This window comes from Balaenoptera borealis, assembly GCF_965194805.1.
Source record: "Balaenoptera borealis genome assembly, chromosome: 16".
Taxonomy (NCBI): domain Eukaryota; kingdom Metazoa; phylum Chordata; class Mammalia; order Artiodactyla; family Balaenopteridae; genus Balaenoptera; species Balaenoptera borealis.
In genome coordinates this window covers 75,002,985-75,021,119 of record NC_138872.1, presented here as the reverse complement: position 1 = coordinate 75,021,119, position 18,135 = coordinate 75,002,985, and the positions used below count along the sequence as shown (strand labels likewise).

Sequence of the window (18,135 nt, the reverse complement as noted above, 5' to 3'; positions counted from 1 at the left end):
AGATGACAGCTTGCCAACCCATTCCCTGGCCAGAGTTTTGGGGCTGATTTTCCTCCAAGGGCATTGTCTTTGGTTAACCCTTGGAGAAATAGCTTCTTCCTGGATTCAGAGTTGGGGAAGAAAAATCAAACCCCACTAAGAAGCCATTTAAAGACCCCTGAAGCCTGATTTCCAGGTTAGAAAGAAAGAACATTCTTTGATTTGCCTTGGAGAGAGCTGGGAGATAGTGACTTGTGTAAATTTCCACCAGGAGCTGAGAGGGCCCTTTCCTTGGCCCATCTAGGTCTTTCCAGGGAGGAGCAGCAGGGCTTGCTAGAAAAACAATGACTGCCTCCATTTACTTTGGGAAGAGAAAAAAAAAAGGAAACCTAGGAATTTAGGTTGTCATGGTGCAGAAGGGCCGGAGACCTTTGTGGATCCTGCAGCTGCCCTCTCTCTGCCCTTTATCCCTCATCGTGGTGGGATCGCATCTAAAGCAGGCGCCCGTGCTCAGCATCACTCATCAGCCATCCAAGGACCACCGCAGGCGTCTGGTCTCCCCAGACTCTTCATCAAATCCCCAACAATCCCCAGAGATAGTGACTCCCTTCTGCAGTGTTACGAATAATTACAAGCCACTCTCCTATATACGGGAACTGCTGTTCCATGGGTCAGAAAAAAAAAGAAAGAAATGATCAGAAGTTGTGCTGTTTATTCAGTAACTTCCAGTTAGGCTTTTTCAGATGGGGAAGCAGCATCTTCTCCTGGAATCTGGCTTTGTTTCACCCTACTTAGGCAGGAATTCTGATTCACGTGACCTGTGGTAAGGTGATCCCATGTCCTTCATTTTGACACTGGCTCAGGCAGGACACAAAGCCCATCTTGGATGCTCCCTTGAATCAGCAAGTCCTTAAGGAGTAAATAAAACCTCTTGCCTACAAGACACACTCGACAGAAGCCGATTTGCATCTTTCATCTACAGACAACGGACACCTAAAGAGATACCTTGTTACAACTGCCTCTTGGGATTTGTGTTTAAAAAGAAGAAACTGCCAGTCCCTAATGCAATTCATAGGGGACACAGGGACCCTCTCAACGTGTGGGCATTCACTTTGATTTGTTTCAGACAGAGTCACAAGAGGAGGGCTCTTTTGAGTCATCTGGTTGACCTTTCCCTCTGCTTTAGAGATGAGAAACCTGAGGCTGGGAAGGGGAGTCACTCAGAATTATCTGGCTGGTGGGTGGTAGAAGCACCTGGGGTCCTGCCTCCTGTGCCCTTCCTGGCTGACACTGCTGCTTACACATCCAGGGCTAAGGTCTTCTCTCTTAGCCTCCGTTCAACCGGTCTGAGCCCAGATAGCGCACCCTGGGAAAGGCATTTTGGCCTTGGCAAATGTCAGCACCCCCCCAAGGAAAGGCAAGCTACCAGCCACCTCTTGAAGTTCCCAGCACATGTCATTGGGATCAGGTTGTTGGGCAGCTGCCCCACGGCACTCAAACCCCTGTATGCTCCCAGAGTAGACCAGACGTACAGGGAAAATGTTCAGAGATCAGCCTCAGCAGCCCTTTAAAAACTTTCTTTTTCACTCCCAGGTCCAGGGATGGAGCACATCACCCTTGAATTTTGCAGCCACTGAATATTCCTTCCTAATTATCCTGCTGCTCTGCTCCCCTGGAAAATCCCAGCCTCTGCATCTGTTTCACTTGGACAATAAGGTCTAACAGTGTGAGAAGCACAGGTTTGAAAGCCAACCCATCAGCCTCAAGGAAAAGAGGTGGATGAGGGCTATGCCCAACATGGTGGGCCGACTCAACGGATTAGCTACCCAAGGCAGAGGCCGGGGTCAGGATGCTTGGCAAGTCTTTCCCAGTGTCAGAGGCCTGTCTATGGGAGACTGGCAGAACCTCATTCTTTGTGACTATACTTCAAGCCAACTGAATCAAATTAATTTTGCCTCCAAGACTTTCTGAGCATTGTTATCATGTCTCTTGAGACCTAATCAAGAGGGTCCCAAACCAGTATTCAATAGAAACCACGGCTGTTTCAATGACCATGGACTTGGCATGGAGCATAGGATACTAAGAGAAATGCTTGGCTGGTTTGAGTGCCTGACCTTTTCCCTCCAAACCAAGTGTCTATGACAAGGCCACATAACGGAGGACAGTCCCCTGAGTGACTTAGTCAAAGGAAGTAAGAAGTGAAGCTGAACAGTTCTGACATTTAAATTGTCATGGAGACAGAGTGCTTAGAGGCAGACTGAACCTCCCTCCATTTTGCCATTGCTTTAAATAATTCAAATTGAAAACCCTAGCTGCGGAATAATGTTTCTTTTCTGTTTCTGATGGATTTTTTTTTTTTCCCCTTCTGGGGGGGAGTTGAGGCGGTCTGGGAGGATGGCTATGGCAACACCTTTAGGTTATGGAGGCTTAGCCCTGGGAGGATCACAGAAGAGGCCAATGAGAAATCTCTGATCTGAGGTCATTTCAGAAGACGGCTCCACAGTCCGCCTGGTGACACAACCAGTATATGCCAAAGTCTAGAAGCTTAAGTCTATCTGTATCATCATGGCATTATAGAAAAGGGGGACCCTCCTTTCTGCAGTGCAGTTCCAGACCTTTTGTATATCTTAGTGGAATAGAATGAATAACATGATCACTATGGGCTTTGGGAGGAATAGTGCAGTAAAATGACCCAATATGGTTTGAGACCTCCAGCTGGAAGGGGCAGAACTTGGCAGCTTCAGCGGGCGTGGAGAGCACAGCGGAACGGGGCTTCACAGTGTGCAACCAACCACACAAGGCCACGCCCGCCAAGCTGAGGAGCTTGGCGGTCACACCTTACTTTTCTGGTCATGCCCTCATACGGTCCCAGGGAGGCTGCTAGCTGTGGGTTAAGAGCAAAACTCTCTTTGATTTATGACCTGAGTCTCGACTGAACCTAGAGAAGGCATTTGGAATAAAAGATAAATTTCTCTCCCAGGTGTCCGATATATCGTTTTGTGATTCTGTGGATGGGAGGTTGGGATGGGGGCATGATCATCAAAACGAGCTTGCCATCTTTCATTAGGTTCTTTCGGCTAACTGCAGAGAGGAGGCCATTTGTCAGGTGAAAATTGAGACAGGAAGCAGGTATTAAGAAAGAAGACACGTCGTGTACACAACTTGTTCTCTGCAAATAAAACACCTAGAAACTCTGGAAACCACTGGCTTGCTGGAGACCACATGTAAACCTCAGTTCACTTTAGTTCACATTTCTGGCTTGTGGGAGAGCTTCTCAACAGGCAAACAGATGCTTTTAAAGACTGGGGCTTAAAATATTTTTTGTCTTCCAGATGGCATTTCTGCCTTTTTGCCCAGATTAAGGGGTCTTTGCTCTGGGCTCTGGGAAGTGGGGAGGGTACCACCCGGCTCACAGGTAGCTCCTGTTCTCCTGAGCTAATGGAAGGACAGGTCCAAACAGAAGAGGACAAGGCAGAGAAATGACCAGATCCTTTGAGGCTAATTTCTCCCACCAGCGGGATACAGATTCAGGGAGTCAGGATGCAAGCAGGCAGAACCCAAGTGTTTGTTCCTTAAGGAAATGTTCCCTATTTTTGTGTGCCTTGGCAAACTCAGGGTGGAATGCAAGGGTTGCCATGGCAACATCCTTTTTTTTTTTTTTTTAAAACACAGATAGGTCATGTGGGACCCACGCACATTCTGGAAACCACGGTTAACAGTTCCCATGCTAGGTCCTGTTTGGGGGCTCTGGGAGTGATGAGAGACAGCTTCTTTGGGGGTCAAAGGGTCAGGGTCTGCACCCCTTGTCCCCCAAGCAAAGTGCCTCCCTGATCTTCACTCGTGTGGTCAGGGGCGGAGGCAAGAATGAGCCAAGCTCGGTTTGCCAGTCTCTCAGCCACCCCATAATAGACCCTTAGACCTGGGAGGACAGAGTGAGCGTTGGGTTCCTCCCGCTTAGTTCCTGCAAAGGTCACTTCCAGCCAGGGCCACATGGCACACCTTGGACATGGGGGACCAGGACTTCTACAGCCTTCATCCATGAACACAGTAACCCCCGTGGGGAAGGCACGCGCTGGCCTGGGGCCCTGGAGTAGCACAGGTGTGGACAGAACTTGGGGGTGGAGCGGTGGGAAGTCAGCATTTGCAGCCCAACACCGTTGACAGACCGTCCAGGCAAAGCTGCCAAGGTACAGGATCTTAGTGCCCAGAGTCTCCGGGGTGCCGTTAGCTCTGGGATGTTCCCACACGCTCAGCTCCTGGCGCCATGTGTGCGGTTACCACGGCAGGAGGTTAACTTCTAGCCCATCAAAGAGAATTCTATGGCTTCTTTCTCACCCTCTCTCCCTAGCAACACCCACAAGGGATGCCTTCTCCTGCGTAGGAGGGACTCGGTTCCACGGACTCACTGGGAGAGAGGAAAATGGTCCTCTTTAAGGAGAGGATGCTGAGGACTTGGTGGGGAACAGGCTGTTGGTGTCTCTTCAGGTTGCCGTTTAATTCACACCCTTGCACAGCGGCTAATTTCCCTTCCAATGAAGTCTAACCCTCACATCCTTCAAGGTCCCTGCTCCCCAGTAGGAGGCAGAAGAACTTGTAGTCTTTAAAGAAGTACTCATTTTTTTGCCCTGAAGTCCAGGATCACCTGCAGCACTGCCCTCTCACAGGGCAGGGTCCTTTAAGAATCATGCCTGGGGTCTCCATCCAGTCTACTTGGGGTCTCTCACCCACCTCCCCAGGAGGACATGGCCAAGTCATTCACAGGGTCCCTCCTACCTAAAGAGAGAGAGCAAACTGCTTTGAGCAGAAACTAATGATAAACTTGTCCTGTGTATCCGTATTCTACATTTGGACCTGTTCTCGTTCTGAAGCCTGGTCCTGAGGGACTGAAGCAAGTCAGGTGAGAGGGGAGAGAGGAGAGAGGAGAGATAGACAGATGTGAAGTGTCTAGCGGGGCAGGGCAGGCTAGAGGGACAGGCAGGCCATTGCCTTACTTGGCCTGAATGTGTGGGACCCCAGGCATTTTCACAGAGGGACTTGTAACCTCCCAGGTTCCCGGGAGCTTACACCTGCTCCCTCCTCCATACTACGGCTCAAACCCTAGTTTTACTTGTGCTCATCATGGATATTTGCAGTGGGGAAGTTTCTAGAGTTGCTCCCAGGCTGTTGCCCAAAGTGCTTACAGAAGTGATTTGGAAGAAGACCCCAAACTGAGACCTTGGATGCTCCAAGCCTGGGAAGACCAGAGGGAGAGAGCAGAGAGAGAGGGGAGGCTTGAGGAGGGATTCGTAAACACACACTCACCCCAAAACCACCCGGCTGCAGCAAGAGAGGAAAGATTCTGGCACCTCCATACTGAACAAAAAGGGAAAAGGGAGAGGGGAATAGCTTGTAGCTTTAAGATGCAATGGAAAGAAAGAAGAGCAAGACAATTCCAATCACAGAAATAAAGACCTGAGCTTGGAAACGTACAGAGGGAAGAATTACAGCGAAAGGTTATTGGCTAATCAGACTACGCAAGCTTGAATGAAGAGCGGCGGTGGATATGGCATCTAGGAAAAGTCAGGAAATCGCAAACTTGAAATGGGGTTGGCTTCAGTTCCCTTCCCCAACAGAAGTATTTTACCTGTCGAGTTGGCTAAGCTTATTAACATCTTTTTGTTTTCTTGTGAAAATGAGTCAGTTGCAGAATCTGACTGCCTGAAGATGTTACGTAAAATACAGTGGTTTGATCTTTCCAGCTTTCCGTTTGGGATGGTGTTTCTCTTTCTATCTGGGAAGACAGACTAAGAAAGCAAATTGGAAGATGAGAGAAAGGTGAGATGCACAAGGACCTTAACTTACAGAGGTCTCCCAGCATGGAGATGTGTTTGGACTCCATCACTCTGGACCACTGGGGCGTGGCTTGCAATACCTCCTCACCACCAGCCTATGTCCCTCCCCATCCCCAAACTACCCACCCCAAAGAGGCAGGGATGTGTGTCGGAGGACAAGCTTCTATCAGCAGTAAAGCAATTAGGGACGATGGATGTCACACAAGAAGAAGCCCAATATATACGTCTGTCTGTGTGTCTACGTGATAGAGATGCCCACGGTTATGCTTCTTTTCTTTGTCTAAATGGCAGCACAGGCGGCAAAGCTGGGAGAAAGGCTCTCTGCAGATTCCAAAATGCTGGTGCGCGATGGGCTCTAGGAACAGAAAGCCAAGTGCCGACGGAAACCGAGAGCTCCCCAACTCTGCCAACAAGAGTCCTGTAGAAAAGGCAGTAGAACAGAAGCGCAGGGGGTGCAACTTGCAGACCGCTGGGCGCTGCACCCCATTCCATGGCTCTCCCCTCATGCCTTGCCGGGGGGCCTCCACTAGGTTGGGGAAGAAAGCCAGGGTAGGACAGGAAGCCCCCCACTTCTGCAGCAACTCAGAAGTCAGCTTCTTGGCACTGAGGGTTGCCCTGGGGTGGGGCAGGGAGGGAGTCTCCAGTTGACCCCTGGGTTGAAAGAACGGGGCGCAGAGGTGATTGCGTGTTCCGTCTCTCTCTTGCTCCCTTACACCGCCAACCTGGATGGCCATGGGAATTCCGAGATGAAAATGAAGTTCCTCTTTAGAGTTCCTACAGGCGGCCGAAGCGATCATCCGGAACTCCTGGCTATTTATTGCATTAGGAAACAAGACCGTTAAAGCATTGAAGACAGCCCTTTTGTGTACCTGCCAAGGGGATGAAGTGGGTTTGCAACGACACGGGTTGCACTGTAACCTTGGGTTCTTCGCCGGACTGTGCCGCGTCTGCACCGTCCGTATCTGCTTTTTTTGTGGAGGAAGAGTCTGCCCGCGGGGCAAGCACATGCGCGTGAGCCAGGAACGCAGGTGCTGGGGGGGCCGCTACTCCATGCCGCTCCGGAGGATCTGGTTGGCCGCGATCAGCATGACGCTTATGATGAAGGCCATGGCGAAGGCGCAGATGAGGCTCTTCCGGACGCAGGTCTGTCTGTTCTGCTTCTGGGAATGCACTGGGGCGGGGGGTGGGGCAGAGGGCAAGGAGGCACGGAGGGAAGGCAGGGAGGGGAGAGAGAAATGACACAGTGAGACAGACTGCACTTCTTCCTCAACAAGCCCAGGGACCGGTCCACAGGAAGAAGACCGGTCACATCAAGTAAAGCATCTCTAGGACAGCTCTCGGAAGAGAATGGGCATCCCTGCTCCTGGCAAATGGTATGAAGTGGCCAAACTTCAAAAATCATGCCAGATGTGATGTTCAGAGTGAGGTCTAGGCTTCCAGATGCAATAGCGCTACAGCGATTTCGGAGCGAGGAAATACATCACGTTTTCAGCGTGAGTCTCACCAAAGGCATCATCCAGGCCTGGCCACGTCGTTTCTGCAGAAAGCCAGCCTCCCATGTTTGAGGCAGCTGTTACAGACAGAGCGAGGTTCGGATGCATCCCTACAGGACGGGCTGGAAGCCACTTACCTTTCCCAGGGCTGTTCTTGGGTGGCTGCCAGTTGAAATGACTCTAAGGAACTTCTGGCATTATGGCAGATACGCACAGCAGTGGTTCGAGAGCGGGGTCCCTGGGTAAGCTACATCACAGCACCAAGAACTTATTAAAAAGGCAGATTCTCAGGCCAGCCCCTGCTCCCCGCCGATCTGTTGAATGGGGGACTCTGGCCAGTGATCTTCCGAGTTTAACTAGGTGATCGTGGTGCCTGCCGAAATCTGGGTTGTGGAGACCACGTGAGCTGTGGATAGGACCCGCGTGACGCAAGGAGGTGCAGAATCCTCTCAGGCTTTTCGGAGGCAGGGTGTCGCTGCCCCCAGATCCTGCGGCCCCAAGGGTCTGACCTTGGGTCCTGGGGTGGCGCGGTCTTAATCTTTTTGTTGGGCCAGGTCTTGAGTCACCATTTTTATAAGGCCCACGAGAAACCATTAGTTGGTCTCGATCAGAAGGCGTTAACTAGTGGGTTACGAATATGGGCCAGAAATAGGGAAATGGAGATGACAAGAAAGGAAAAGCTTTGATGAAAGAACGGCTCTCTCCTCCAGGCATTGCTTCCCACGCCAGAATTTCTTTTCCTTCTCTTTCCTCTTTTTGTCTACACCTCCTTCCCTGTCCTTCCTGGTCCCACAGTAAGCTTTACACACAGTTTACCACTTAGCTTGTGGAAGAAATCCCTTCCTGGGAAGCTGGCGGGAGGCGACCTACACCAGGGCTACTCGCTGGACCAGCTGCCTCGGCACCATCTGGGAGTTTGATATCAGTGCGAATTCTCCCACCCCATCACAGAATGACTGAATCCAAATCTCTGGGGGTGGAGGCCAGGAATGTGTATTTTTAATAAGCTCTGCAGGTGATTAGGGGATCTCCGGGCCCCAGCCCCAGGCTTTTTGGTTCAGTACATCTGGGTAGGGCCCAAGAATCTGATAGAGTTTGAGTTGCTGGGGGCAGGAGGGCTGTGTGTGTGTGTAGGTGTGTGTTAGGGACATCGGGGTGGGGGTACTGCAGAAACCCAATGCCAGGACTGAAGAACATTTTCAGATTACCTTCCATTTTGCAAAGGGGTCCTTCTGCTAGACATTCTACTGTACCTTTGCAAACAACCACCAGCTGAGGGAAAGTGGTTTTTCTTTAGGCCAAATTGAGTGGAAAAAAGAAAGAAAAGAAGTGTAATTTCCCTTAAAATTACTCTCTGCTGGAAAGAAGACTGGCAAAAGAAAAAGGTCAAGGTAGGGTCCACATGCCTTTAAAAAAACCTAAAAAAAATGTTCAAGTTCATGTCCCTCTCCCCCTTGACTGACACCCAGTGGCTCCTCTAATGCCCTAGAAATAGCAGGGAAGAAGCAGGAAGCGGGTGATGTTTCCAAAGGCAGAGGAGCTTCCCCTGAGACAAGGCTCCGGGGGCCTCTACAAATTACATCCACCAGAAAGTTTCTCCAGCAAGCCACACTTCACAGAGGCCCAATGCCCCCGGCACAGCTCCCGGCTCCCTCCCCAATACCTGTCGGTTATTTCTGCCTTAGTCTCTTAGGCCTTGTCTTCATATCTTTAATCCTTTTGGGTCCACTGGGCCTCTGCTTCCCTCGGTGATTGATTGAAAGTATTTTTGGCTCAGTTCTCTACTCCTTGCTCATCCTGTCTGGGTCTTAGAATCTTATAAGTTCTCACCTGGAGGAAGAAAATTTCCTTGGTGCGGAGATGTGCCTGCCCCCAGAAGTGGGCAAATGTAAAAAGTTATATCAGCCCTCAGGAAGGAAAAGGGAGGTGGTGTTTGGGAAGGAAAGCACCCAAAGCAGAAAATAAGATGAGGATGTGGAAGCGGCGTATCTAACACTTTCTGAGGACTAGCTAATTTATTCCGGGCAGCTCCTCAGTATAAAAATGCTTCTGAAGGCAGACATCTACCTTCCTATCTTGAGGGCTGGCGAAGGCTTAAGGAAAAGAAAAATTGTGTGATTGGGCTGAGGGAGAAATTTTTTGCTGAAGCCCTTCTTTGTGAAGGACACTCAGAAAACAAGGTTACAGGCAACAGGATTATCCCCCAGGAGAGTGGCTGCACCTTTGATCTAAATATCCTTCAAAGCAGTAGGAGGGGAGAGATAAGGAAGGAGGAGAGGCCTGGGGACCTAACAGTTTGTACGTGAGGTCATGCCAGTCTGGATCCAGCCGTGAGTCCTGTAAGCGGAGTGGAGCTTCCAGCTCTCTCCTGGGTAGTTCTGAAACCCACCATCATTGGAGATCGGAGTCTTTAATTCAGATTCTGTGCAAGGATGAGACTTCTTTTATTTATTTATTTATTTATTTATGTTTGGCTGCATTGTGTCTTCATTGCTGCGCACGGGCTTTCTTTAGTTGCGACGAGCGGGGGGGCTACTCTTCATTGTGGTGCGCGGGCTTCTCATTGCGGTGGCTTCTCTTGTTGCGGAGCACGGGCTCTAGGCACGTGGACTCAGTAGTTGTGGCAGGCGGGCTCAGTAGTTGTGGCACGCAGGCTCTAGGGCGCAGGCTCAGTAGTTGTGGCGCACGGGCTTAGTTGCTCCACGGCATGTGGGATCTTCCTGGACCAGGGCTCGAACCTGTGTCCCCTGCATTGGCAGGCAGATTCTTAACCACTATGCCACCAGGGAAGTCCCAGGATGAGAATTCTTCCACATCCAGTTCTGATGTAAGCTGTGTGGCAGAGTGAAGAAGCCAGACCCCAATCTGAATCACAATCATATTATCCCACATTGTAGCTGTGTGAGCTTGGGCAAGCCAAGCTCCCTGGGCCTCAACTTCCCCATCTATAAAATGGGGGTAAATAAGACCTACCTTGTGGTGAGGATTAAGAACATAGGAAGGTACTTGAATGTTGTCTGTGCCCAGTGAATGCTAATTCCTATATGGGAACCTTGAAAAAATTCCCCTTTACTTACTGAGCACCCACTTCAGTGGGCAAGGTACACATTATGTGCTTTATAGACGTCCTTGCAGAATTAATAGCGATGGTGCTTTGTGAATTGGGTGTGTGACCCTCATTTGGTAGGTGAGGGCTCTGAAGCTCCAAGAAGTAGAGTCCAAGGTCTTTTGGAAAATAGTGAAGGTGGGATTTGAACCCAGGTCTGATTCTAATATCCAGGTTCAAAAGTTCTACACAAACTCTCTCCTGATCTTTTGTTTAGCAATAGAAAGTACAACCAGAGGAAGATCCAAAAGAAATGTACTTCAAACACTTGGTGTGGTCGACAGTATAACCCAGCACTAATTAACGTGTTTGTTGAGAATAATTTAATGCCTGTCTTTGGCTATCATATATTTGCATTGCACTATATTTTTGTGTATTTATTCATTCTCAGTGTCTACACTTGGTTTCCCCAACAAGATGACAGGTCAGCCCAGGATGAACTGTGAGGTGGAGATATGGCTTCTTCTCCTCACTGCCACTTAGGAAGAGCCCTGGGCAAGAGGCTGAATTTCTCTGAGCCTCAGTTTCTCTCTCTGTAAAAGGAGCGAATGATAATTGCTCTGTTAATTTCAAAAATTATTTCAGAGATCATCGGGCTCATAAAAAATCAAAAGCTATGTGCAACCGTGACTTGCTAGAGAAATGCAAGGTTTCCTTCCTGTATCCCCTGAGGGCTGGAGAAAAGATCTGTTGGTTTTTCTCCTGTTTCCTGCAGCCTCTAGCCCCGGGCTGAGACTACAGCAGATGCTCCTAAAACTTTGCTTTGGTCCCTTCCCTCAATTATTCATCCTGAAGTGCAGCCAGACTCGCCTTCCTGGAGCAGTGCTTGGTATGCGTCACCACACCCTGCAATCTCCCTGAAGGCCCCCCCTTGCTGGGGGAAGCAGTTCTATCCAGCTCCTAAGCTCAGCAGGTAGGCAGGACCACAGATCACCTCCTATCCCCTTTGCCCCTCTGTCCCTAAACCACCGCTCCTCCCCTCCGCCAGCAACCTTTGTCTCAGCCAAGCAGCTCTGCTCTCTACCTAAGACTCTGCAGCACTGTTCCTACTTTTCCCTCTACAAAGGGTGCCCACTTACCTTCCCTCTCATTTCTTCCAGGCCTAACCTAAACTTGACTTTCCTATGAGGCTTCTCCTGAACATCTATCGTGCTCTCAAAGGGCCTGATATTTTAATTTTTTAAAAAACCTAGCTCTTAATATTTATTTACTTTCAACTGAGATAGAATCACATACCATAAAATTCACCCTTTTAGGGTGTACAATTCAGTGGTATTTAGTACATTCCCAAGGGTTGTGAAACCATCACCACCACCTAATTCTAGAAAGTTCTCATCACCCTAAAGAGAAACCCCATACACATTATAAATCACTCCTCATCCCCCTCCCTCCCCAGCCCCTAGTAATCATTAATCTACTTTCTGTCTCTATGGATTTGCTTATTCTGGGCATTTCATATACATGGCATCATACACTATGTGACCTTTTGTGTCTGGCTTCTTTCACTTAACATAATCTTGCCCAGGTTCATCCATTCTGTAGCATGTGTGGGTACTTCATTCCTTTCTGTGGCTGAATAATATTCCATTGAATGGATGTACCACATTCTGTTTATCCATTCACCAACTGATGGACATTTGGGTTGTTTCTATTTTTTTGGCTATTATAAATAATGCTGCTATGAACGTTCACGTACAAGTGTTTGTGTGGACGTGTTTTCAGTTCCCTTGGGTACAAATCTAGGAGCCACATTGCTGGGTCATATGGTAACTCTATGTTTAACTTGTCAAGGAACCTATTCCTTTTTGGATCTTACTGAATGCTGAAAATGGCAAGAATACATCATGCTATTGGTGATCTTTTCTATGTTTTTCTTCCCAATAGATGTTGATATCTTTCTACATAGTACTTGTCACAGTAGGAGTCCAGAAAGTACATGGGGATGAAATGTGAGTTAGGGGAGGTTGACACAGGAGGACACAGAAGTGAGGTTTCCTGTTTTCTTAAAAGCTCATTAGCGAGTCCGTGCACCAGCAGACTCCTGGCTGCTGTGACAGGACCTGGGTTTGTAAGCTCTAGTGACAGACTGCTCCTTCCCCTTCTTATTTTGACAGAGATTCACATGGTTCTGCTCGGCAAATGCCAGGCAGTGGCTCTGGAATTTTTTCCCGGAGACAGGAGTCTACACGGATTTTGCCACTGACCAGCTGGGTGACCCTATGTAGAATGGGTTCATAATCCTTCTGGCTTCAACCTTCAGAGACACTGGCTCCCAAATAAGGTAAATCAGAATCATAACAATTCTGACTAATTGCCCTAACGCAGATGTACGTAAGTGATATTCCTGGCAGGGAGTTTGGGGCTCAGGAAATGGTAAAACAATATAAAACCCAGCTCAGGTGATTCTAACAATTAGCCAGATCTACCACGTCTGGGAGCTATTAGAGTTCTGTGATCCTTCCAGGTCTGACACTTTATGATTTAGGAAACTGGATAGTTCCATAGCCTAAAGTGGAGTTAATTAAGAGTTTGTGAAAGAGATTTTTCATCAGTGATAACAGAGCGTCCAGGTACCCATGTAAGACCTGAAGTTAGAGGTGGAGGATGTGGTGTCTAAGGGAACAGGTGATGCTTTTGTAGGAGGAAGACAGGCCACCTGTACTTGTGTGGGTATGAGCTGGCCCTTCGTCACCACAAAATCATCCTGGGTTTCCGGATGTCAGACAGCTGTGTCTGGCTTTGAGGGTCCTGCAAGGCTCCCTGGCATGGTGTGGCCAGGTGTTATTTTGGCCTTTCCAGCCATCCTTCTCCTTCGTGTAACAAAATTCATCTTTTGGTTTGGGGATCTGTGCCTCTCCACCTGGTGGAACTCTCAATCCAGGGCCTCACCTTTCCCCTAGTAACAAACCAGATTGGCCAGTAGAGTACCCTAAGCTCTTGGCTTGTCCAGAGGTAGGCACATGGGCCAAGCAGATTTGATTGGAGCCCCTTCTTGGAATGGAGCTGAATCTCGAGAGAGAGAATCCTGTTGACTTTGGGGAGAGAGGGCCTGCCCAAGAATGATGCCAACAGAGAGGAAAGGACAGAGAGAATGAGAGCAAGGCAGGGACAGGGAGAGAATGTTGCTTGAGCTCTTTGGGTCCAAGTCAACCAAAGCTCATCCCTTTGGCTTCCCCTATTATTTGAGCCAGTGCTTTTTAGTTTAATGGGGTGTGGGTTGAGTTTCTGTTACTTGAAGCCAAAAGGGTCTTGACCAATACTCTTGGGAACTCCAACGTTGGCAAGGACTTAACTTTCGGGATGAAATGTGTCAAGAGGATGGTTCAAACCCTGTAAATTTGGTCCCTGCACCATCTTTCAAAGATGTGGCATTCCAGCAGTACATACTCTGCAATGTCTCCAGGTAAAAAGTAACATTAAGAAGAGAACTGGGACCAGGGACCGGCCAGTTTTGTTTTTTTTGTTTGTTATGATTGCTTACTAATGTGTTAAGCATTGTACTAAATCTTCTCACGTGTTATCCCATTTAATCCTCATAACAACCATATGAGGTAGGTCATGATAAGATTCCCATTTCACAGATGAAAAAACCTTAGGCTCTTAATATTTATTTAAGTGCCTTACTCAAGTGACCTATACATGGTGAGGCAGGATTTTAAGCCAGCCCTGTCCAGAGCGCAGAGCTGGAGTTCTTAGCTATCATGCCTATAGCTCTCCAGGTCTCTATCTTGTATTTCAGAATCTCTTCACTCCTCACTCGTGGCTCCAGAAAACTTTCCTACAGGTTTGCTTTGATAGGTCCCCAACTAGAAGAAGAAAAATCCTTTTTTGTCTGAAGCCCCACCTTTCTTTCAAACTGTCTCCTGTCTCACCACCTGCCATGGACCTCACCTACGCCTTAACCTCCTACATCTACCCCAGGAGAACAGGTTTTATTTCAGGAAAGTCACGGCACCTGGTGAGCTGGGAGCAGATGGTGTGGATGACACATCATGCCCTTTTCAGTTGGATGGGCATGAAATGCCCAAGGTGTACGGCCAGGTGATGCGCCAGGTCTCCCAATCCAGGTGTGCATTTGACATCCCGACAGAAACATTGCGACTTCAGCAGGGCTGGCTTGAGCTGGAGCCCTGGGACATGGCTGGAAAATTCTTTCTCACCTTCCAAGGAGCCCAGAAATGTTTGAATCTAGATATGACCACCGTTGTCCAATCTTTGCATCATCGGACAAATGAAAAAAATAAGGCTCAGAGAGTTTTAAAATAAGTTCCCCAGGGTCACACAGCTAGTCTACACAGGGCAGGGAACAGAACCCACATGACTGCACAGGGATGCTTTGGGGGCTACCTGGCCTGGGTCACCCCTCTGACATTTGTTTCTCTTGTCCATCATACTGAATGGTACAGAGCAGCTTTGCTGTGTCTTTCACAGAAACTATTTATTCCCCAGTTGATGATTTTTGCTTGATTTCCCTCTCCCGTGCGTGTTGTCAGAATGCCTACAAAACCCTGACAGCTGGTATTCCATTTAGGGACAACACTTGGGGGACGCATCTTGAAAGGGCTCACACACAGATCTTGCTGCACGTCTACTTGACTTCCAAATATAATGTGATTTCACTGGCGACGAAATGGAAAAGGAGTGAGGACGATGAAGAGTCGTTCTGTAAAGAGTCTTTGAAACGCCTAAGCTCGGGGAAATGACCCAGGGCCACTAAAGGGGAGCCAGGGCGGGGTTTGGTCGGGTGGACCTAGATTTGAAGCCTTACTCGCAGTTTGACTTCGGACAAATGACTCCATCTTGCTGAGCCTCAGTTTCCTCATCTGTCCCACAGGAACCACAGAACTGATCCCTCAGGCCGTGCCGACAGGTCGGTCCAATGTGTTAACAAATGACCAGCACTTGGCAAGCACGCCAGACAGCTTTCCCTCATCCCTTTCCTCCTGGACTTAGTATATAACATAATTTATCATAAGAACACTTAATAAGGATCTGGTGACAGGCAAATAGATGATTCAACCACAAGACCACTTAATTCCATAGATGTCAGCGACTGGAACCAAGTAATAAAATGTGAAATTCGTCTCTCAGTGTCACTGAGCTTATGTTATCCAAAATCAAAACAGCTGGTGATTACAAGTGGTCCAACCGAAGCAAACCAGCTTAAACCTCTCTTATTTAGCATGGATGGTGATTGGGCATTGTGGCTAGTCACGTAATCTTGTATCTGACCCGTTTGATAAGACATTAGTACATCAAGCATAATCTATCTTAGTAAAGGACTTAAAAAAAATGTCTGAGGGACTGGAAGGGTCTGGAAGTCCAACTTTTAGTGAAATATTCTCACTGGATTGGGGACACATAGGCTGCCCACCAGTGGGTAATACCAGAGAGCCCCTGAATTGAGTGGGGTTAAGTGACCTCTTGCCCAAAGCACCCAGCACATGGGTGACACCTGGTCAAGTGTCTGACTCAAGTTGGTGATTTTCCACTTGGAAACCAGGTGTAAATGAAGGAAAAGTCCACTCCAGAATCCTTGCATTAGATTCTTCTAGATTCTAGTCTCTTCTCTGCCTTCCCAGGGGCTTCTGTAGGTGACTTCTTCTGGTGCTCTAGGAAAGTGGGTTCTATCCATGGTGTGACACCCCAATTCAGGACTTCCTGAAGAAGTCAGGAAAACTTTCCTTACAGGTAACTTGGAATTTCATCCTATTCCCTCTTGTCCTTTCTTTGGGAGAAGATGGAAAAAGTAATGCTCACCTATGATCACAGAGCCCTACGTACCATGAAGATTAGGCAGATCAGACTGTGTGAGGGTCTCTGTGTATGTGTGTGTGTGCGTGTTGTTTGTATTGACCTAAAAATCCAATAAATAAAACAAAATCAAGGCAAAATGAAAACTAAAAGAGGACAAAAACCCCCTCAAACCTCTCCCATCAGGGGTACCACACCCTTTGGACCTCTGGCCTATTTCTCCGTTCTTTATTCTTCCATTCATGTAGAAGGAATAATCAATACTTCCTGACTTAATGGACAGAATCTGAACACCTTTGTGAAAGTATCAGACCCAAGATTTATAAAAGTGAAAAATACAATCGTTGACATAAAATGATGCTGATGGCCTTTGGAAGCCCTCCTGTTAATTTCTAACGGACACACACTGCAGCATTTTCAAACCTTTTCCTCACTCCAGAAGCTCCAGCTTTGCTGAACTCAAAGACATCTGACGTGGGCTTCTTCAAATTCTGACTCTGCTACAAAATGCCTGTTTCACTGACTCTCTCCTCCTTCTTTGCTCAGAGACCGATGTGCCCTTTCACTTTTTTAAGGCAAAGACTTCTTGCATCTTTAGGTGTAATAGGTCCTTACACCTTGATTCCTTCCTTGATTCCTTCCTCTGACACCTTCCTCTTGATTCCTTCCTCTGACACTAAATAGAGCAGAATTTCCAAGCGCCATGGATCACCCAGCTTTACAGGCGAGCTAATCAGCATGGGAACATATTTGCTGCCGCAAAGCTCTCAGAAGAGCAGGAGAGAGCTTCCTGAGTGGGAAGCAGAAAGAGTGGAGGTGGTCTGAGGGGGACTCTGGGGCCTGGGGGAAATATTCCAGCTCCCGTCCCTGCATCGGTCATTTGGGGTTGCAGAGAAGATAAAATTTGGAGAGATAAGAGTTCCATTGCTGGGACTTCCCTCGTGGTCCAATGGTTAAGACTCTGCACTTCCACTGCAGGGGGGGTGGGTTTGATCCCTGGTCAGAGAACTAAGATCCCGCATGCCTCGTGGTGCGCGGCCAAAAAAAAGAAAAAAAAGTTCCATCATTGAAATTAAGAAAGGCAATCACCTTGTCCCTACAGAGTTAGATGCTGGATTTACCAAGATGTGGGATGGTGCCAGCTGACCGGTGGGAGGGGGATTCTGAAATGTCAGCGAGGCCCTGGCTGAAGTGGCTGGACAGGCGAGGAGGCAGCCTGGGTCAAGGGCAAGAGCAGAACGCAAGGAGTTGATCGCTGGGGCAATGGGGCGGCCCAAACAGCTGGAGGCCGAGAAGATTTAGGAAGCACAAGCCATGCAACTACGTCATCAGACTTTGGCAGAAGCAGGGAGAGGCTCAAACTGCCAGCAGGTCCCTGTTTGTGGGCAGCAGGCATGGGGGAAAGATGGAAGGGAGAAGGCCAAGGTCACCACAAGGTCTCAAATGGACTCTCTCAGTCCTAGGGCACCAGGGTGAATTCTGTGTCTGTGCGTCCATCTCTTCCCAGACTCCTTTGTCCTGAGTAAAATCAGGGAGCCCCTTTCCTGAATCTGGAGAGAGCCGTGGGCATTAAAATACACGCACTGGTGACTTTGGTCATATCCGAGATGGGAAAAATCTTACACCTAAACGCAAACACAGTGAGGTTGTGTTTGGGGCCAAAAAGCGCTGACGTATTTTAAAAACCCTCTCTGACATGAAAATATGTAAAAGGGATTATGTAATCAAGATCACAGAGGTCATTCAAGAAATCAAGGTGTGAATTACAAATAATATTCCTTTTATTAAATAAGATCATGAATTTTAAAGCACAGTGTCTGGCCCTTATCAATCACCCCCAAACAGTAAGTGTTGCTAATGCTATATGTACTAATCATTAAAGCAGACCCAGGAAGACTTCTATTTGGAAACCCCTAAGTCAGCTATTTATTTTATTAATAGATGAGCTTTTGAGTAATAAAAAGACAGTGCT

At 48.2% G+C, this 18,135-nt stretch overlaps 1 protein-coding gene across 14 annotated transcripts in view; it reads right to left on the bottom strand.

Annotated features, from left to right (window-relative positions):
* Positions 1-223: 223 nt before the first annotated feature.
* The window catches only part of CALN1 (calneuron 1), a gene marked incomplete at its 3' end in the record, with an annotated part of 477,379 nt that continues 459,467 nt past the window's right edge, over positions 224-18,135 (bottom strand). For 11 of the 14 annotated variants that reach the window (XM_082358672.1, XM_082358675.1, XM_082358674.1 and 8 more), the window contains one exon: positions 6,854-6,981. In XM_082358672.1, the coding sequence (XP_082214798.1) occupies positions 6,854-6,981 (128 nt within the window). Of the gene's footprint in view, positions 6,982-18,135 lie in introns of all 14 variants that reach the window. The other 3 variants (XM_082358663.1, XM_082358669.1, XM_082358670.1) reach the window with 1 other exon arrangement.